Source organism: Crotalus tigris, unplaced genomic scaffold (assembly GCF_016545835.1).
Source record: "Crotalus tigris isolate CLP2741 ecotype Arizona unplaced genomic scaffold, ASM1654583v1 scf7180000024338.4412243, whole genome shotgun sequence".
NCBI lineage: Eukaryota > Metazoa > Chordata > Lepidosauria > Squamata > Viperidae > Crotalus > Crotalus tigris.
The window spans coordinates 2,934,864-2,957,176 of NW_024100508.1; the positions used below are offsets into that span (position 1 = coordinate 2,934,864).

General features: G+C 38.2%; 2 protein-coding genes and 1 long non-coding RNA gene across 3 annotated transcripts in view; 1 reads left to right on the top strand and 2 right to left on the bottom strand.

Moving 5' to 3' along the window:
- The window catches only part of LOC120300115 (snake venom serine protease catroxase-2), an 85,355-nt gene extending 64,646 nt beyond the window's left edge, over nucleotides 1–20,709 (bottom strand). The window contains exon 1 of the mRNA XM_039325703.1: nucleotides 20,650–20,709. Within this exon, the coding sequence (XP_039181637.1) occupies nucleotides 20,650–20,694 (45 nt within the window). The 5' untranslated portion in view covers nucleotides 20,695–20,709. The remainder of the gene's footprint in view (nucleotides 1–20,649) is intronic.
- Nucleotides 4,582–20,424, bottom strand: LOC120300127 (venom plasminogen activator-like). Its single transcript, XM_039325740.1, is given in 6 exon segments — nucleotides 4,582–5,368; nucleotides 5,712–5,851; nucleotides 8,357–8,616; nucleotides 9,772–9,922; nucleotides 14,597–14,678; nucleotides 20,403–20,424. Coding segments are annotated over 5 exon segments (777 nt in total). The 5' UTR covers nucleotides 14,649–14,678; nucleotides 20,403–20,424; the 3' UTR covers nucleotides 4,582–5,194.
- LOC120300139 lies at nucleotides 11,854–22,198 on the top strand. Its single transcript, XR_005554560.1, has 2 exons — nucleotides 11,854–12,296; nucleotides 21,605–22,198. It is a non-coding gene; the product is annotated as an uncharacterized LOC120300139 (long non-coding RNA).
- The last annotated feature ends 115 nt before the right edge of the window (nucleotides 22,199–22,313 follow it).

Below are 22,313 nucleotides of genomic sequence, written 5' to 3' on the forward strand. Positions count from 1 at the left end.
TAGATTGATCCAAATGTATCTCGGTCGAAGATGTTATTTCTCACAGTGCCCACTAGATACTGCTGGGATACTCACAAGCAAGAAATGAGGGCATCCCTGCACCTGATAGTTGGACTGTACTTCCCCCAGCTTGGAAGTGTTCGCGATTAATAGTCCTTAATGTGCTTGTCCTCATTGGGTCAAAAATCTATCCAAGATGATTATCACTACATTACACAGTATTGAATTAAACATGTTAACAATAAAGTATTTGGTTTGTAGATGAAAGGAAGGGCCAAGGTGGACTTATCCGAGAATGAGTCCTGTTAAAGGACTGCCAAGGGAGGACTACCTAAGATGGAAGCTGAGTTCTCAATAATAGCAAAATCAAATCTAGCTCAGTTTAGGTTATGTAATAATCTGATCTCTGCTAGTAATCCATAAATGGTAGGAACAAATGTCAATTGGCTTTACACATTGCATTAGGCGATCAAACAGGTTGGTTTGGTAATGGCTTCCTGATCTATATGAACCTACGCAATTGTGAGCTTCATTGCCGTCCTTCAGAATTTTTTTTCCAATTTCCCACTCTAGTAGTATCCTTTCCATCAAGTCAGACCTTTTTCTCTCTTTTTTGTAATTTATTGACTTTTTAAAACATAAATCACTTAATAATTAATGAACAGTGTGTTTTCTGGGTTTACATTTGTAAAACAATCACTAACAATTGATTTCTATAATCCATAATACACTTAATAGTAATAGTAATAGTAGTAAAGTTGGAAGGGACCTTGGAGGTCATCTAGTCCAACCCCCTGCTCGGGCAGGAAACCCTACACCATTTCGGACAAATGGCTGTCCAGTCTCTTCTTAAAAACTTCCAGTGTTGGAGCATTTACTGCTTCTGGAGGCAAGCTGTTCCACTGATTAATTGTTCTCACTGTCAGGAAGTTTCTCCTTAGTTCTAGGTTGCTTCTCTCCTTGATTAGTTTCCACCCGTTGCTTCTTGTCCTGCCTTCAGGTGCTTTGGAAAATAGCTTAATTCCCTCTTCTTTATGGCAGCCCCTGAGATATTGGAATACTGCTATCATGTCCCCCCTTGTCCTTCTCTTCGTTAAACTAGACATACCCAATTCTCGCAACCGTTCCTTATATGTTTTAGCCTCCAGTCCCCTAATCATCTTTGTTGCTCTTCTCTGTACTCTTTCTAGAGTCTCAACATCTTTTTTACATCGTGGTGACCAAAACTGGATGCAGTATTCCAAGTGTGGCCTTACCAAGGCATTGAAGAGTGGTATTAATACTTCACGTGATCTTGATTCTATCCCTCTGTTAATGCAGCCTAGCACTGTGTTGGCCTTTTTGGCAGCTGCAGCACACTGCTGGCTCATATTTAAGTGATTGTCTACTAGGACTCCGAGGTCCCTCTCACAGTTACTACTATTGAGCATAGTGCCACCTATGCTGTACTTGTGCATTTGGTTTTTCTTGCCTAAATGTAGAACCTTGTTTTTTTCACCATTGAATTTCATTTTGTTAGTTAGTGCCCAGTGTTCAAGTCTGTCCAGATCCTTCTGTATCTTAAGCCTGTCTTCTGGAGTGTTGGCTATTCCTGCCAGCTTGGTGTCATCTGCAAATTTGATGAGTTCCCCATCTATCCCTTCATCCAAATCGTTGATGAAGATGTTGAAGAGTACTGGGCCCAGAACAGAGCCCTGGGGCACCCCACTACACACTTCCCTCCATATAGATGCAGTTCCATTGAGGACCACTCGCTGAGTACGGCCGGTCAGCCAGCTATGGATCCATCTGGTGGTGGTTCTGTCTACCCCACATTTTTCTATCTTGTCAAGTAGTAAGTTGTGATCTACTTTATCAAATGCCTTACTGAAGTCCAAGTAAATTATGTCCACAGCATTCCTCTGATCCACTAATTTTGTCACTTGGTCAAAGAATGCAATAAGATTTGTCTGGCATGATCTATTTTTGACAAACCCATGTTGGCTTTTAGTAATGACTTTGTTTGCCTCTAGGTGTTCGTTGATTCGTTGTTTGATTATCTTTTCCAGGATCTTCCCAGGTATTGAGGTCAGGCTGATAGGTCTGTAATTTCCTGGATCCATTTTTTTTCCTTTTTTGAGGATGGGAACTACATCAGCTCTTTTCCAGTCCTCTGGTAGTTCCCCTGTGTTCCAGGATCTTTGAAAAATATAGTTCAGTGGCTCCGATATCACATCTGCCAGTTCCTTGAAAACTCTGGGGTGTAATCCATCTGGTCCTGGCGATTTGAACTCATCTAGGCTGGACAGGTGCTCACTAACGATTTTCTTGCCTATCTTAACTTGTGTTTCTGTTTTGTTTTTTGTGGCACTATTTTTGATAGGTTGGTCTGTTTTTTCCCTTTGTGTAAAGACAGATGCAAAAAATGAGTTAAATAGTTCTGCTTTCTCCCTGTTGCTTGTCACCTTCTTGCCACTTCCACCCACTAATGGACCAATCATTTCCTTCACTTTTTAATTGATTTCCTCTTTTCCTCAAAATATCCTCTTTTGCAAACATTGAGTTAATACAATTCTTATTGTTTTGATAGATAACAATTGAATATATAATTTCCCCCAATATTCCTAAAAATAATAATTACATCAATATAATATTTCTTTTCTATCCAATCATTCTGGTTGCCTTATCATAGATCCTGTTACAGTTCTTATTTAAATTTGTTTCTCCCATCAGTATTCTTAATGGTTAAGATTTTCTCAAAAATTAATTACATTTAAAAATTTAACTCTATTTTTTCCATATGAATCATCTCACATTTACATTTCTTAAGGAATAGATAAAACAGTGAGAAAAAAAGAAAGAAAGGAGAGCAAGAGTAAAGAAACATAAAAAATAACATAGTACTTAAAATATATATCCCTCCTAATCTAATATATATTTGTTTCCAAGATTTCTTATTCTTTTTAATCATAATAAAAATATGTTTAATCTTTAAATATTCCATTTAATAATCTAGTCATTTAGTCCTTTAACTCTTATTCAAAACATTTTTATCCATTATAATTTTCGTAAATTTTATCACATTTAAATATCTAAAACATTTACTTTCTCTAAGCCATTTCAACTTTTTTATATTACTCATATAAAGAAATAGAATAAAAAAGGGGGGAAGCATACTATATTATTTAGGGGATTCATCCCTCTTAGAGTGACATATATATTCCACATCTTTTCTATTTCTTTAACCATATTCAAACAAATGTTTCTTTTTAAAGTATTCTCTCTGATAGGTCCTATCATCTATTTTCTTGATTTCCACTTTGGTCTTTTTCCTTGGTATCTTTCTTAATCAATATATTTTGCTGAGTCAAAAGGTTTTTCCATATGTTCATAAATGTTAGTGTAGATATATTGTAAAAAGTAAATCAGATGAAGTGTCTTTGTATGGGGCTTCTACCTTTCCATGTTTGTTGAAAATCTTTTTCTTTCTCTTGGCTTCTCTTATCATTTCCTTTCTCTCCGATGTTCCTGATATCTCTACAGTCCATTTTATCCAATCTGTTTTCTTGTCCTCAGATTTATTTTGCAATCTTAAGGGATAAGTTCTTTTCCAATTCTTGTGATTTTTCCCCCACCAGGATTAAATCATGTTTCCTTGTTTTATTAAGTCCCATCTTTAATTCTCGATTCTCAATTTTGTATCCATTTATCTGTTTTATCTGTTCCTTCTCTGTTGTTGTTTTCTGGGAATTATTTTTGTTGTAGAGTTAGCTTGGAAATAGATTGATTTATATCTTCAAAGTTATTTTGGATGTCTTTGTGGTTTAAAATCATTGTTGTTTGAATTAGTTGCAGTATACTATATATCTCCACCTATGGAGTATTTATGTTTTCTTGATATGTTATTTCTACATGTCTCTGATCCATGATTGCCAAGAATTTCAGTTTTTCTCTTCTTTCCTTTTCTCTGAAAATAGCTTTAGAGTCCCAATTAAATAGATATTTGTAATCCAAATAGTTTAAAAAAAATTTTTTCCTCAAATTTATAATTTTCTTTGTCTACAGCCCAGATTATTGTCTCTTTTTTTGTCACAGCTTTGAAGGTCAGAAACATAGATTAGCTTTTCCCAGGCTTTGCCAAGTCTTATATTAAAGTCATAGCTATCATAGTCTTCATCCACCACTAGGTGTCAGCATTTATTTGTTTTTCAATTTTCAAAATGAACTATTATCTTTAGAATGAGAGTCTTAACCATTCAACAATTTTAGATTTATTCAGATTTGAGTTTTAAATTTCAGGTTTATATTTGTTTCACTTCCATATATTTTGATCCTCCATAAAAAGATTAATTCGCCACTTCCGTTAGTATAAGGATGGGGAGGAAATCCCCCTCCTTTCCTTTCAGAGGTATTTTGCTTCTTGGGGATCTTTTCCAGGAAATTAAATATAGAATAGAAAAGAGAAGATCAAATTCCTCACTCAGTTTCAAGCACGTAAAACCGGAAGTCCAGGTCAGACCTTCTTCAGCTTTTAAGCCCAGTTGGTCAAATGCTGCCATTTAACAGGCCGTTCCTTTGCAAAACCAAAGGATCAGAAACAAGTGACGATTTATACGATTTTATTGCTGTGGATACCTGAGAATTTACATGAAAACATTATTCTCAAAAGATTCTGTTTAGTTATTGGGAAGTGGAAGTTAATCTGGGATCCTTTTTAGGCAACATGGGACCCGGGTATATGGATATGTTTGTGGGGTGGCTGCATGACTCCATATGAGCGTATTGTAAATGCCACAGAAGTACCAATAGAAGAGAATATTCTAGCACTGATGATGTTACCTAGCTGGATAATGAAACATCTTCAAGAAGAGAAGCTCAGAGAGCATCAAGGACCCCACTGTCCCAGACGTGGACAGAAATGGAAAGATATTCAGAGGTTAAAATATTTGGAATGGTCCATTTTAGAGTCAGAAACTTTTGCACCTCACCCTAAAACAGGCCTTCATTTTACTGAGATTGTTTGATACGGAAATTAAATGGGACATGATCCCTGCAGCACTATTTTGAGCATTTCTTACTCCAAAGGCAGTCCTATTTGAGTCTAAAAAAAGCTTAGTGCCTGGGAATATATTCCAATGTAGTTGGATATGGTTAGGGATATAGAAGAGATGTACAAATATGTTACATTTTCTCCTCCTAACTTTTTCAAAACTTTTCATGTGGGGCTGGTCGCATCTGTATTTCCTGCAATAATGCTCTGGATCCACTCAGTATAATCGAAGACCTTGATGTAGACACCAGGCTTCAGACTTTGGCCACAAGGATGCGCCCCCCAAGATACAATGCCCTGGATTTCTCCATTACAGATGAGGGGTCCCCCAGAGTCACCCTGTTGAGAAAAATCAAACATGAAACATTACTACCATATCTATGAATGGGAAGTGGAGCAAACAATTCCCTCCCATCGTCCATTCACATATAGCCCCCAATGTTTCACTTCGATGTTCCCCAATCCAGGATCCTTGTAGAAGAATTTAACTCCTTGAGTTTTCCCCTCCAGAATTACCAGTATTGGGAAGTCTGGAAATCTGGACACCTAGAAGGCACTTGAGTTAGAAAAAAGCTGTAACTTTGTATGTTTCTACAAGATGCCTTCAAGGCTAGATCTCTGTCATAGCTTTGAAATTTGGCATCATTTCTTTAGGAGTCTGTGTTAAAATGAATCATCTTACCCCACATGTATCTTTGTCTCCTTACTGGGTACCTGCACACAATGTTCTGCTTGTCGCTGGCAATTGTGGATAAGCTGCTCAACACACCGCATGATCGAGTATGTTAATGTTAGCACAATGAGGGACATCGGGATAAGTCTCTGAAAAAAAATAAAAAATAGGTAAAATTCTACCTTTCACAATTTACCACCGAGATGCATAGAACTGTAATTTCCATTGTCTCCAACCAGTGGAGCTGATCTCATTGCCTGGAATAGGAAGTATTGTCTTTCAAAGCTGTTCAAAGGGACTCCTGGGAAAAACAGATTTACTTAAATGTTTGCACAGGATGTTTTTTGTCATGATATTAATAGGTCTTAAATCAGCTGATGGGCATTTGAGGGCTTCTCAGATTTCTCCAGCATTCTATGTAAAGATTGCCTTGTTGGAAAATTGGGCTTTTACTAGTTCAAAAGTCACAGAACTGATCTCGCATCCCCTGGAGATGACCTAGAACGGGGGTCTCCAAACTTGGCAACTTTAAGAGTTGTGAACTTCCACTCCCAAAATTCCTCAGCCAGCATACTGAAACTTCTATATCTGAAGATGAAGAAGATCCATAAGTTTGCATTGTGTACAAGAACAAAAAGCCAGGAATCTTGTCTAAAAGATCCCTTGGTGAGGACAGATGAGGTAGAAATAAGTCTTAGGAAACAAAGAAAAAATTTCATCTGAATCAGACAAACCTGGGCTTGAGAATATGGAATAAACCCCAATCCCAGCTAATCAACAAATCAAGAACCTTTGAGGATAAAAAGGGGTCCTAAAGCTCACCCACTCCTTGAGTCGTCTTTGGATCCACAACTTAGGAGTTTCTGTCCCTCTAGTTTTTGCCTGGCAGCTAATTGAGAAGGAGGTGTCTAAAGATGGATGGGTGCATGTGTGGGTATCAGAAAGAACAAATTTACATTGCAAGCAGTAAAGTTTTGCTGTTACTTTAAATTCACTGGGTCTCCATGTATTCCAAAAAACCTCTGGTGCCTCAGTGGTGAGTTGAAAATTATTTGTGTGAGTCCTTAATTATTTCCCAGCTCTTGACCAAGGCTGTGTGACTTGTCTGCTCTAACTACACCTATCTGGTAGAAACCTAGGTACAAAACAAGGTAGGCTTACAAGATCTACCTACCTTGGCAGGCTTGAATGTGTGGATGACCATAAGGCAAGCTGAGAGTGCATGTAACACTTCTATGGCCTTACTAGCAATAGCACTTAGACCAGTGGTTCTCAACCTTTTTAATGCTGTTACCCCCAACCAGTCGTAAGTCGAGGACTAAACCGGTCGTAAGTCGAGGACTTTCCCTGCCCGGGAGTGCCGCACATGCATGGTGCCGTCCCCTGCACCAGCTGAGCACTCTCTGGGTGATTTACAATATCAGCATATTGCCCCCAACAATCTTTTATCAATCTCAAAAGGATAGAAGGCTGAGTCAACTTTGAGCTCCGTGAGTATCGAATTCCAGGCTGGGAGTAGAGATAGCCTGCTCGGAGTCCTAGTGGACAATCACTTAAATATGAGCCAGCAGTGTGCTGCAGCTGCCAAAAAAGCCAACACAGTGCTGGGCTGCATTAACAGAGGGATATAATCAAGATCACATGAAGTATTAATACCACTTTACAAGGCCTTGGAAAGGCCACACTTGGAATATTGCATCCAGTTTTGGTCACCACGATGTAAAAAAGATGTTGAGACTCTAGAAAGAGTACAGAGAAGAGCAGCAAAGATGATTAGGAGACTGGAGGCTAAAACATATAAGGAACGGTTGCTGGAATTGGGTATGTCTAGTTTAACGAAGAGAAGGACGAGAGGGGACATGATAGCAGTGTTCCAATATCTCAGAGGCTGCCACAAAGAAGAGGGAGTCAAGCTATTTTCCAAAGTGCCTGAAGGCAGGACAAGAAGCAATGGATGGAAACTAATCAAGAAGAAAAGCAACCTAGAACTAAGGAGAAACTTTCTGACAATTAGAACAATTAACCTTGGAACAACCTGCCTCCAGAAGCGGTGAATGCTCCAACACTGGAAGTTTTTAAGAAGAGACTAGACAGCCGTTTGTCCGAAATGGTATAGGGTTTCCTGCCTTAGCAGGGGGTTGGACTAGATGATGATGATGATGATTATACTGCATTCTAACCACTGCACCACCAGGAAAAAGGAGTCCTCTGCAACCATCCACAGAGACTTTATATCCATCCAAGGATAGACCATGTTTTTAAGTTCATATTTGCTATTTTGAGAGCGAATAGTAAATATACTGTGAAAACATCCTCCGCAGGAGACTTCTCCATTTCCAAAATGGCCATGGCCATTCACAAAACACCCCATTATTAAAGGTAATGAAGCCAGGCAAAACTGCCATGCTAATGGGACTTTTCTCATTCCCAACAGCACTGCTATAAATAAACCTGATCCTATAGGAGTTTTTTCAGCTATACAGCATGTCAGTTCCTTACTTATTTCTTTTATTCCAAGGACCTTGTGGGTGTGGAACTGATGAAGAAATGGAATCTTAGGGAATCCCATTGTCCATCCACATTCCAATATTCATTGGTGACATAGTAGGACAATAGACCTAGTTGGGTCTGAGAATATAGACAGAGATACCTACCTTTAGTAGGTGAGATTGTGCCCCATCCCATAATACGGCAAACTGAGCCCACACTGGGAGGGCTGGAAGGTAAGCTGAGAGGCGCGATGTGTTCACTATTGCTGACAGGTCTGTCCAGCCTGATCAACATGATGTCCTTGTCCTTTTCATCATCTTTTTTCCTATTGGGACAAATGAACTTCTCCTTTGGGTCTCTTGTCTGCTCATCCTCATTTAGTACCTTTTTGCTATGCACACCAAACAGCATCTGGAAATTTTTACTGCAAGAAAAGCAACAGCAACAACGTAAAGTAAACTCTATATTACTTGGGATGGTCCTTGACCTCATTTTGGTCCTCAAGCAGGATCGTCATCGCCAAACAAGAAAGGGCCATAACCTACCTTCTCCAATGGTGTTGGAGGGGGAAAACCTACCAGAAACCTGGAAAAGTTACAGTCAATGTCCTAGAGATATGGGTACTCTCAAGAAATTTATTCAACATGATTGAATAAGCTATTTCCATTGTTTATGCAAAATCTTGAAGCGTGAATTCACCTATGTACTTTTTAGCACTCAGAAAGCTCAGCATATAGTATGAATCCATCTCTTTCTTGACATGGATGTGTATTGTGTGAATGTTGCACTTATAAATTATAGATGACTGTGTTAAAGATAGAACCCATGTGGTTACGGTACTAATGTTATGACTTTGTATTGTGCACATCCTCTCTCAACCCAGCCTATCTCAAAGGAAGGTGGGATAGATAAAGACAAACACAAAATCTGGATGGTGCCCACTCTGTTCTTGTTTTGAACAGGTATTAAGGTGTAGTGCCTCACCCAGGCCTTTGATAAGGGAGAGGGAAGCCTCTCACTTCATTATCTTTTTATCTTTTTTGTTTTACTGATTTTTTTAAAAAAATATTTTATTATGGAAAATCCCCAGAGTCAGGCAGCATATAGTTAATATTTTCAAGTTAGTTGTGCAGTCAGTCAGATATTTAGACTGGATTTGGCATTTTTATCCACCTATCAAGTCCTTCCCAAGGACCTGGGGTAGGAAAATGTTGTGGTTCCATGGTATGAAAGGGATTGTCACAGGATGTTCCAAGTAAGGCTGCCTTTTGCAATTGACTGTGGTGATTTTGTCAGTGCTGATGGTATTCAGGTAATGTTCCAGATTTTGTATTTTTGTTATTATTATATCCCCCCAAAAAGAAAAGATATGAATACAATGGTGAAGAAGATGGAAATTCAACCATAAATATAAACAGCATAGCTCAAGATATGATTGTGAGGAGCAATAGCAGTAACAGCACAACACGCATTCAAAATGCACAGAGAAGTCACTAAAAACTAGCAGAAACATTATTAAAAAATCAGGATATCTAAACACGATCTCCCTCGACCCTTCCACATTCTGTAATGCCCTCACCTGTCGCAGTGTGCAGCAGTGAGCACCCATTCCTGGTTGATCAAAGTCCCAGCGCAGAGAAAACTGCTAGAGTTAAAGAAGACTACAAGGGAACGATGTTCATTTATGTTACATTCATCACCTCCAACGACCAGTTCAGAAGACTTTTGTGCTGCAAAGAAACCAAAAAAGTTCAGTATTTGGCTATGGAATAGAACAGAATTGCTTTTATTGGTAGTGTTTCTATCAGTACACTAATTTTGGAGGGAAAGAGATTACTGTGGGACACCAGCATCAAACCAGTAGAATAAAATGGATTATTTGCAAATGATATATATGCCTATGCCCTTGTAGGTAAACTACCTGTGAATCTTTTTTTTTTTTTTTAAAAACACAATTTTATTAGTTTTCCATTTTACACCAACAAGGCTTAAGAACCAACTTGGAGATAGGGTTATCAATTAAAAAACAATAACATTATAAATATACAGCTCACACAATATTCCTTGAAATTCCCCCCTCTCTCTATTTAGGATATTATTGTAAGCAAATTAATGCAGTTCTAAAAAGAAATTCATACATACAAATTCCGTTAATGAATAAAAAAATTTCAACAACTCATTATCTATCCCATAAAATCTTATTTTATGTTTTTGTCAACGCTGCTAATATTGAATATTCTTGCATTGACAAAATATGCAGAACTGTCTGGTACTTTTAGAGTTAATTCAGATGAGAAAGAGGGAGGAGGAAAAAGCCTGCAAAAGGGAAGGGAAGAGAACGTTTGTCCTCCAAACTAATTGGAGAATGTAAATCATGACAGCAAAATAAGGGAGGGGAAATGCTAGCAAAAATAACTGCTCAGTGGGTGGAGTTTTCAGATCTTAGCACCCCTTTTATCATGCCGTGCCAACATTTTGTCACATGAATAAAAAGACTTTTTAGGATAAAATGCCTGGAAGTTCTTTCAAGTGTTTCATTAGTCTGAACCGTGACATCATGCTAAGATCTCAAATCCTTTTCAATCAACCTGGGGTCCTGAACTCCATCCGCTGTCTCCAGGCTTGAGAGAAGCTGGTAAAGATTCAGGGAAGAAAAATCTATCAGGAAAAAAGTGAGTTTGCTTCAAGGTCCAGCAGATGCTGTTAACACAGAGGAGGAAACAACAGACAGCACGCTGTGGGAAGATGAAGTCTGGCAGATCTCCCAGCTGGGAGCAAAGACTTCAAAAGCAGAATGGTACAGAGCTAACAAATGGCCTGCTACTGAAGCTTTGGGTGAGTCACTGGAAAGATTTCAAACCCCAGATGTGAAAAGCAGAAATCAATTCCTGCAGAGAGAAGCCTACAGCCCCTCCCTTGCAGATCAGATCCTGGTGTCCCCCCCCCCCCGGCCAGGAACTGCAGCCATTAAGACAGAGGGAATCCCAGACTGAGGCCTCTGCAGCAATGGGCAGATTGGCACCCCCCTAAGGTAGATGGTCAGCAGCATCTGACCATGCCACAGCTAATAGAGGCCTTGCAACAGCTTGGGGTGCTGCAGAAGCTAAGAGATCAGCACCTGGTGGGAGACCGACCACAGCGGGGAGATTGGCCACAACCCCTGAATATTCAACCCCTGGGCATAAATCTGCAGCCAGGGTGGGACCAGCAGCAACAGCCACAGTGGGGGCCCCAACAGCCTATGATTGCACCACTTTTCAGAGAAACCTTCGATGGGGACGCAGAGAAGCTGGGTTTTTTCCTCAGCCAAGTCTGCTCTCATTTGAATTGCTGGGCCTATCTCTACCTGGGGGCCATGGTCGATGTGATTGCATCCAGCCTAGAGGGAGAAGCATCCGAATGGCTGAACAATTTATATAATGAGCAAGCCTCTGAATTGGAAGGCCCCCAACTCTTCCTCCTAGGGCTGAGGGAAAGATTTGAGGACCCATCTATTGGTCTTAAAGCAAGAGAATAGATCCACAAAATAAAAGAAGCTGGCAGGCCTGCCCTGGAGTACGTGCAGGAATTTTGCAAGATAGCAGGTCAAATAGAGGGGTGGCCTGAACAATCTCTAATCCATCACTTCATTGAGGGTTTAGATGCTCACCTCTCTCAGGCATGCATCCATCGAGCCCTACCTGATCAGCTGCAAGAATGGTACCAGGCAGCAGTGAAGCTAGACATTCAGCTCACCCACTATAAGAAGCCTCCCCCACACGAATCCGAGCAGCAACCAGAGCTACCCGAACAGCAATCATCCCCACAAAAGCCTTCAACTACTGCAATGGCTGAGAGACCCAGGCCACCTACAGACCCATCAATTAAGTATTTCCGGTACAGACAGGAGGGACATCGAGCAGCAAACTGTCCAGTCCCCTACCCCCGATTACAGAGCAGACCAGAACCAGCGGCGAGAAGGAAACCTGACCAGCAGCTGACGAGAGAGAAATCCAACTGGGTCATACAGGAACCTGTTGCCCAGATTACACCGAGACTCCAGGTGGACCCACCTCTGCTCTACTCTTCTTTGACAGCGATGATGAAGGAAAGAATGACCCAATGGTGAGTCGACAAATCCCGCCTTTTTCACTGGCCGCCAAACTTATAATCCCTAAGTCTGGGGCACAAATGGACTTAAACATGTTAATTGATTCTGGATGTAACCGCTGCATTATTAGTCTGCCATTTGCCATGAAAATGGGCATACAGGCAAAACAGCTTTCCAAACCTGTGAGGTTTGAGCAAGCCGATGGCTCCCTGATGGGAGGCACTCTTGTTACACAATTAACCGAGCCCTTATGCCTAGAAATAGGCGCGCACTGTGAGTTTATTCCTAGTGGCTCCAAAAATGACTGAGACTGTGATCCTAGGGCTAGCCTGGTTGGACAAATGGAAGCCGTTTATCTGGTGGGGGAAAGGAATGAGAAGACTACCTATAGGGCCTAAACCTAAAAAGAATACACTTCTAACTTAAATTTTCAGTCAAAACACATTCAAAGAATGATGGTAAAGAATGAACAAACAAATCAGATAACAGAATGTGAACTAGAAAAAAATGACTTAATTGGCAAAGTCACAAATGAAGGGAATTATAACTTAATACAAATAAGAAAAAACTCACAAGAGTTGGATGCAACAATAAATATGGAAAAGATACCCTATGCATTAGAACGTAAAAATAAACCTGAGAAGGAAGAAGACTTAACAAAATGGACACTGTTAGAGAGACAAAAAGCATATATCTTGCGTATTATGTATCCTTTACGCCTAACAACAACTACAAAAATACAAGAACTGTTGACAAGTCAAAAATATCAATCTGGAAAACATTTTGGCAAAGGAAGAAGATTAGAGATGGGCTCAAGAGACTTGACTCGCCCTACAAGATGGAATATTATACGAGCAAACACTTGTTTGAATATGGCTAAATAAATAAATAACTTAGGCTATAAAGGGGCTTTAGAATAAGTGGGATAAGAGATATAAATAATATAGTATTTTTTGATAAGATACAAAATTAAAAATATTGGGATGATGAAAGTGAAAGAAAAGTTTGAACTTTAAAGACAAATTAAGTTTGAAAAGATTTAGGATTAAGGAATGATTGAAATACTGAGGGAAATTAGACTTAATAAGAACTTTGAAAAAAGGATATATAGTGATTCAATCAATTTTATGAATAGAAGTGAAATATAAATTGATTAGAAAAGATGTTATAGGTAGATGTTATGATACATAAGTAGCATAGTATTTCTATACCATATGAAATATGAAAATACTGGGATGATATATTTAAGTGGAAAATTTGAATATTTCTCAATATCTATTGAGAAAATTATGATTGATAAGAATGGTTTGAATATTATGGAGAAATTGAGCTTAAACAAGATTTATGAAAATAAGATATAAGGTGAATCAATAAGATGACTTTTATGAAAATAACAGAAGCTGATAAAAAAACAAATGATATATATGGACACTATTATTGTTGGTATAAATATAGAAGACTGCTCAGTAACTTAATGGTATCACTGCCAGTCAGATTACGCTAAACAGTTGAAGTAAGAAGAATTGTTCAGCTGAGCTTCTAAAAAGGATGGACATTTAGAAGCATTTGGTCCAGAGTCTGATCTTGCTGTACTAAATTGCTAGACAAAATATATGGCCTCATGATGGGGAGAATAGGGGGCAGAAGGAGTGAAACTGGGTAAGAGATTGATGAAAATGGAATTCAATCTATGGGAAGTTGATAATATTAGTATTTAGTTCACTAAAAACAGTTTGAACCAACAGTGATGGCAGTAAAATCCTTACATACCAGTTTTGATATTTGTTTCAGAAGCAATGACCCAGATATTGCATGCTGTATAATGCAGCAAATCTAACAGAATGGGAGCTAGGTTAAATGCAACAGATTTATTTACCAGTTTGGACAAAAATCAATGGCCATCTCATACAACATTTTTTAAAGACCCCCTTAACACTGAAAACCACTCCCCAACTATTTTTCTCAATGCATCTTATATTAATTAATAAGTTATCTTCCTCTATTGAAGTCAGTTCCCAAATAAATAGAAACATGAAAGGAAGCTGACATTTCATTTATATTTAGGATTATAAATTTGTAACTGGCTAGTTTTGCTGATATAAATAAATGTATCAATTCATACTATCATTACAAATACAGCAATGGTCTTCCCCATTTGCACCAACCGGGCCTTCTTCGCCCACTCTCTACTTGTGACCTGCTTGTACATCTACAGTTAATAATAACACACAAGTTGACTCCTGTAACTGGAGGTTTAAACCAAAAAAGACACCTAAAGGTCCGACCACCCTCCGTCCATTGTCCAGGCTCTTACCGTAAGAAAGCTGTAGTATCAGAAGGTGTGCTAGCACTCTGATCAGCACCATAGTTTCAACTCTGCGCAGCAAACTGTTTGCCTGGAATTTAGAAATGGGGAACAATTTAGGCAAGAATGCACAGTTCAAAATATTTTTTTTTACTGAAATTTTTTTATTTTTTAAACATTACAATCATTTATAAAAGTACAATAAAATTTTAAAGTAGAAAAAAAAAACCCTTACCCTCCCTCCCACCCCAACCCCCCTCCCTTCACTTCCCAGAGCAGAATACAGGGTTAATAAATAAAAAAAAAATTATAATAATTAAGAAAAAAGAAAAAAAAGAAAAGAAAAAAGAGAAAAAAAAATCATAATTAACCTTTAACTCCATAACCTATAAAACAATTCTCTATAATATTTAAAATTCATTCATAAAATAAATGAAACTTTTTAATTCCATACTTTTTCTGAATATAATCTATCCACCTTCCCCATACAGTAATATATCTTTCTTGTGTATGATCCTTTAAATAAGCAGAAATTTTTGCCATTTCTGCAAAACTAGATACTTTAAATATCCATTCTTCTAAAGTAGGCAAGGAATCTTTCTTCCAATATAAACCTACTAGTAACCTTGCTGCAGTTAATAAATTCAACATCAAAGTAGTTTCTTTTTCATTTAAGTCAACAAAAATACCAAGTAAAAATAGTTGAGGAGTAAACTTTATCTTTTTTCTAAAAATCTTTTGAATGTTCCACCAAATCATAATCCAAAAAGCCTTTACTTTTTTACAATTCCACCAAATATGAAAGTATGTCGCATCATTATTGCCACATCTCCAACATTTGGGCTGTATATTGGAATACATACAAGATAATTTTTTAGGATCTAAGTGCCATCTATAGAACATTTTATAAAAATTTTCTCTCAAATTTTGAGCTTGTGTGAATTTAACATTTCTTATCCAAATTGTCTCCCATAAATCCAATGAGATCGGCTCCTGTATATTCTGAGCCCATTTAATCATACAGTCTTTAACCAATTCTGTTTCTGAATCTAACTCTAATAAAACATTGTATATTCTTTTTATATGAGCCGGACTTTGGTTTTTAATCTGAATAACCAATTGTCTATCTTCTAGTGTTATTCCCTCTTTCTTGTCTACAGTCCATCTATCCATTATTTGTAAATATTGAAACCATGACTGTAGAATATTTTGCTGCCTTAGTACATCTAGGGATTTCAAATGCCAATTCGAACCAGAGCGAATTAACAATTCTTTATACGAGATTTTGTCAAAATTTGTCCCCTTAGAAGTTCCCTCAATTGCATGTCTGGGAATCCCCCAGATAGGTATTTTATAATTTAATCTATAATAATACTTCTTCCAAACACGAAGTAAGGCATTCCTCAAAATATGTGATTTAAAAGTCCGATCAACTTTCTTATTAAAAATTAAATATGCATGCCAACCATATATTAAATCCCAACCTTCCAAAAAAAGAATATCCATATTTGTTAAATTAAGCCAATCACTTAACCAAGTTAGGGCGGCTGCATCATAATATAATTTCAAATTAGGTGCCTTAAGTCCCCCTCTTTCTCGAGCATCCTGTAATATCTTAAATTTAACCCTTGGTTTCTTCCCGGCCCATATAAAATTATTGATACCCTTTTGCCATTCCTCCAAATTTGCCTCTTTTTTAAGAATAGGTATCATCTGAAACAAAAAAAGAAACTTTGGTAGAACATTCATTTTTACAGCTGAAATTCTCCCCAACAATGACAATTGCAATTTTTTCCAATCTCTTAAATCCTTTTGGACTTTTGCCCATAGTGGTTCATAATTGTTCTTATACAATTTTCCATTTGAAGCAGTTAGATATACTCCCAAATATTTAACCTTTTTTTCCTTCTGAAAACCTGTGGCTTTAATCAAAATTTCCCTATCTTTAACTGACATATTCTTAGATAATATCTTAGTCTTATAATTATTAACTTTAAAACCAGAAACATTCCCATACTGTGTTATAAGTTCTAATAAACCATTAATCGCCTGATTCGGCTGTTCCAAAATTAAAACCAAATCATCCGCAAATGCCCGCAATTTATACTCATTCTTCCTTATCTTTACACCCTTAATTAACTTCGATTCCCGAATCTGAATCAATAAAATTTCCAATGTTAAAACAAATAACAATGGGGATAATGGACATCCTTGTCTTGTCCCTTTTTGAATATTAAAATTCTCAGTCAATCCCCCATTTACAACAATTTGTGCAGATTGCTGCTGATATATAGCTTTAAGTGCATGTAAGAAATTATCCCCAAAATTCATTTTCTCTACCAAAGAGAATAAAAATTGCCAGTCCAATTGATCAAAAGCTTTTTCAGCATCCAAAAAGATAAAAGCCACAGGAATCTGATTATTCTTATCCAAGTACTCAATTAAATTAATAATTTGTCTAACATTATGTTTCATGTATCTCCCTGTTATAAATCCTGCTTGATCACTATGAATCAAGTCTTTCATAACCTGCATTAGTCTATTTGCCAAAATTTTTGTAAAAATCTTATAATCAACATTCAATAATGAAATTGGCCTATAATTCTTAGGCTCTGTAAGATCCTGATCTTCCTTCGTAATCAGTGATATAAAAGCTCTTTTCCAAGAAGGAGGAACTTGCATACCCAACAAAATACTATTAAAGAGTTCCTTTAATGGCTCTATCATTTCTTCAGATAAGATCTTATAATACCTAGAAGTCAGTCCATCTGTTCCAGGAGACTTTCCAACCTTTAACTGCTTAATAGCTAAACCAATTTCCTCCACAGTAATTAAACTATTCATCCCATTTTGTTGTTCCTCTGAAAGTCTAGGAAAATGTACTGATTGTAAATATTTATCTATATCCAAACCCCTTATATTATCACTTGAATATAATTTTGTGTAAAAGTCCAAAAAGCTTTTTCTAATCAAATCTTGCTGAAAGACCTCAGTACCTTTATATTTTACTTTCTCTATGATTCTAGCTTTCTGTTTCTTTCGTAACTGATAAGCCAACCACCTCCCAGGCTTATTTGCATTGCAAAAAGTATTATGTCTCATATACAACAGATTGGTAGCCACCTGATCTGCCATCAACATATTAAATTGTTCCTTAAGCATCTTTATGGATACCTTTAAATTATTATCAGTAGGGTTAAGAACCAACCCTTGTTCTTTTGATTTAATCTCTTCTTCTATTTCTCTACGTCTTTGTAACCCTTTTTCCCTAAAAACTTTATTCAATTGAATCAGAATTCTCCTCATATATGCTTTACTAGCATCCCACACCATAGACATGGATGTCCCCTTATTCATATTTATAGCAAAAAAGTCCTTTAAATGTTCTTTACACTTTTGTACAAACTCCTCCCGATTAAATAAGTTCTCATTCAGTCTCCAAGATCTTCTATTCCCATCTTCCGAATATAACTCCATCCACACAGGACTATGATCTGACAATGTTCTGGGAAAAATTTTCACCTTCCTCACTCTAGGGAGGAAGTCACTAGTAATAAAAACAAATCAATCCTTGAAAATGACTGGTGTCTATCAAAAAGAAAAAGTAAAATCTCTATCACTTGTGTTCCTTTCTCGCCAAATATCAATAAGCTCCAATTCTTCCTTCAAGTCAAAGAAAGTCATAGGTAGTTTAGTTTGAATAAAAGTTTTAGATGAACTTCTTTTGTCTATAGTTGGGTCTAAAACCCCATTCCAGTCACCCATCAAAATTACCGATTTATAATCCAACTGAGATATCTTGCCATGCAGCAATTTATAAAATTGTTTCTATTGTTGATTGGGAGCATATAGTCCAACAATAAGAACTTTTCGGCCTTGTAATAATAATTCCACAAAAAGATATCTTCCTTCAGAGTCAGCCTCAATTAGTTTAGCTGAAAAAGTTTTCTTCACATAAATTACCACTCCCCCTTTTTTCCCAGGGGCTGGAGCAATAAAATGTGAGCCCAGACGGGAATTCATCAAGAATTTAGAATCCTTTAAGGTTATATGAGTCTCCTGCAAACATATCAAATCATTATTATGTTGTTTCAAATAATGGAAAATCTTTCTTCGTTTCTGTGGCACATTTAAGCCATTAACATTCCAGGTCAGAAACCTGACCATCTCCACCGGCCTGGAGCCTCTGGAGCATGGCCTACAGATCTGCTGTCGAAGATCTTTTTGGTCTTGCCCCTCCCACAGGCTCTGTAGCAACCAAACTTTCACCACTCTTCTGCTGCTGCTCTTTTTCTTTACGTTTATGGGCAGCTCGTGTCATCCTTTGCTCTTTTATGTCAGAATTCTGTGCAGCTTGTTCCATAACCATCATTGATGAGGCTCCTGCCATAAGAGGCTCTTCCGTTATCCTTATTTGTGGAGGTGGTGACAATCTTACTTTTAAAATAGACTGGTAAAAATCTCTTGCTTTGGAAACAGTAGTTAATCTGTGACGTATCCCTTCATAATTTACTATTATTCCTCTTGGAATCTCCCATCTGAACTGAATTTGATGATGTTTTAGCTCATCAGACAAGAAAGTAAAATCTTTTCTGGCTCTTAAAATTTTTGGAGGTATCTCTTTTAAAATTATCACATCTTGATCAGCAATTTGAAACTTTTGTTTGTAAAAAGCCTGTATAATTTCATTACGAATAGATCTTCTGGAAAAATAAATAACCACATCTCTTGGTAAATTTCTCTGTCTAGCAACCCGTGAATTAACTCTAAAAATTTTTTCTATCTCATTCTCAATTATTTCAGGCCGCCAGCCAATATTAGGAGCAATATCTTTCACAATAAGCATCTTTAAGTCCTCCTGAGGGTTCTCTCTCAGGCCTCTGATACGCAATGCATGTTCCATCTCTCTGTATTGTGAAATGATTTGTTCATCCTGTGTAATTTCTATCTTGTTCTCTACCTCCTGCATTCTAAATTCCATCCTTGCTGCATTTTCAGTAATCTTTTCCATCTGGTCATCAATCCTCTCTATGTGCAGGGCTAAGCCCTGAAAGGCCAGAAGGATATGGTCTCTTACTTGTTTGTTCTTTTTCTCCAATAATTCTTCTGTATTAGCCCTCTCTGCAATTATGAGATCTTTTACCTCTTCCTTAATATCCAAGGCATGCTGTTTTAAAGCATCCTGTAAATCATTAAGAAAAATTGCAGGAGGAGGAGGAGAAGGTGGAGGTGATTTTGGTTTCTGAGATGCAGGCTGAGGCATTGGAGAAGAAATAGGAACCTTAGGGGCGGGAGGCAGACGTTTTGAAACCATTTTCTTAAGTTCCAAGAAGAAAGATTCTTATTGAAAAAAAAAGAGAGGAAAAAAAAAGCACAGTTCTTTTAAATATTCTTAGAAAAAAAAAACAAAGAAGAAAAGAGAGGAAAGAATAAAAGCCAAATTCTTACTTCTGTGTTTAAAGAGTTAATCTGGATCCAGATTTTACTTTGTAATGCAAATCAGGCAAGAAAGACAATCGCCATTTTACTTTTCACTTTCCCTTTCTTCTAAAGGGAAAGTGAACAAAAGAAGAGGAAGAGGAAACTTGCTGAGGTTAAAGGCACCATCAAACTTGAGCACAGTCTCTCCTGGTCTGCTCCGTCTGCTTTCAAATACTCACAAGCAGCTGGAAAAAAAAAGCAGATGTGGAAGCGGCAACTTGCTTCATCCCAAAAGCTTCGGAATGAAGTCTCCCTGGAACGCGGAGTTGCTCAGGCTCCGAGGGAACTCTACCCTCCAATCCCCAAAATAACAGGGATCCAGGGGAGCTCTTACCTCTACCTGAGAGCTCTCCTCTTCCCTTTTTCCCAGGGAGGAGATTCAAGCCGCGGGACAGCTGATTGTCAAAGTCCCGCGGCTTTCACACCGACCAGGAATGGGCGGCTTTGTAAAACGCCGCCATTCGTCGTCGCTGGAACCACTGGAAGCCACAGTTCAAAATATTTGATTAATATTTTGATTACTTTGTTCTCTTCCATTCCCAGGGAGAAGGACAGATGTGGAAAAAACACCAGTTTCTCACCTGTAAGATCCCAGTCCCAAACTTAAACTTGAGATACCATATCATTGCTTTATACACTTTGTTAGCCAATGAAAATCAGACAACAGAGCCATTACATCATAAGAAAGACATCATTCCTGTACACTCCCTTATTGCCTCCTTCAGTATATCCCATCCATGTACACGTTTCCCAAGCTTGCATGAAATTTCTCTGGTGCAAAAGCTCATTACAACAAGCAAGAAACCAACAGTTAGACTAAACAATTTCCCTTTGTTTCAGAACCCTTCACATCCTTATGTAACTTGGCTCTATATCATGCAGCCTGAACAGTGGTGGGATTCAAATATGTGAACAACCGGTTCTCTGTGTGGATGCCGCTTCTGGAAGTCCATTCTGGGCCCGGGCAACAAAAAATTAGCTACCGGTTCTGCCAAAGTGGTTTGAACCAGCTGAATCCCACCGCTGAGCCTGAAGCACGAAAGAACACTGTTACAAGAATGGATATGTATCTCAATAAAAGCAGACCCTTCCAGAAAGCAAAAAACCTAATATGTGATTAATGCAGTCAATGTGAGATGTTGGTGCAGAATTCACTTCAGCTTTAGGACAGAAGGAAAACAGATTTTTTTTCTTTTAACTGGAAATATTTTTAAACCTAAAAAAGCCAGGGCAGTTAGACCATATAAAACAACCACACACTCAGTTGACCCATTTGTTTAGCTGGTGTGGAGAAACAACTGTTTCTGTATTATGAATAGTGGGGGCAACTGATACTAACTTAAGTCCAACAATTTTCAGGGTTGTGAGACTGGTTTGAAAACACTCCACCTTTTCCATTCTAGGATATAGTTTTGGAAAAGGAGATCAGGAAAGCTGACTATGCACAGCACTGGATAGACGCTCTCCACAGCTGTAATTTGTTTGAATTTGACTTGTTTAAAATTGGCCTTAACCTTTAAATTTCATCCTCTCCAGATGCCTGGACTTCAACAACTGGGAGGAGAATATCCAGCTATGGTACCGGACTGGCTCAGGAATTCTGGAGTTGAAGTCCAAAAGTCATAAGTGGAGCCATAGTTCCCCACTTCTGCTCTAGAAGCAGCTGCGCTTTTGGGGTTGGGATTCAACAGGAAAATGATGGGCGGAGCTAGAGCATCCTTCCACCCATTCTTCCGGTGTTGCTGTAGCCTCCCCGTCGCTGATTCCGGCATCTTTGTGGCCTGTTCTGCAGGTGAAAGTCACTTTCAGGAAGCCGCTGGCCTTGTTGCTGTAAGAAGCCAGGAGCTGGCTTGCAGCCGGCTGGGGAAAGAAGTCCGGCTCTTCCAGGCCTTGCTTCTATCCTCAGAGGGGGTTTCCTGGCTGTGCTGACCCTTGGGAAGAGTGCAAGAAGGCCCAGTGCTCAGGGTGCCTCCACCCCGATGTGGAGTCGTGCCTTTCCGGATCTTTGGGTCACAGACTGCATCCTCCAGGCCATTGGCACATCAGTTTTGGGGATGGGTAGAGATGGGAAAGCCTCTGGGAAAAAAATCCATTGTGTTTGGCAAATGAAATAAATGCATTCTGCTGTAAGGTCCCAGTCCCTTATTTAAACTTGAGATACCCTATTAATCTAATTAGATAACCCAAGCGGAGACTTCTTGATCAAATTAAGCAGCTGGGTGGCCAACAGTGTGGAATGCTGGCA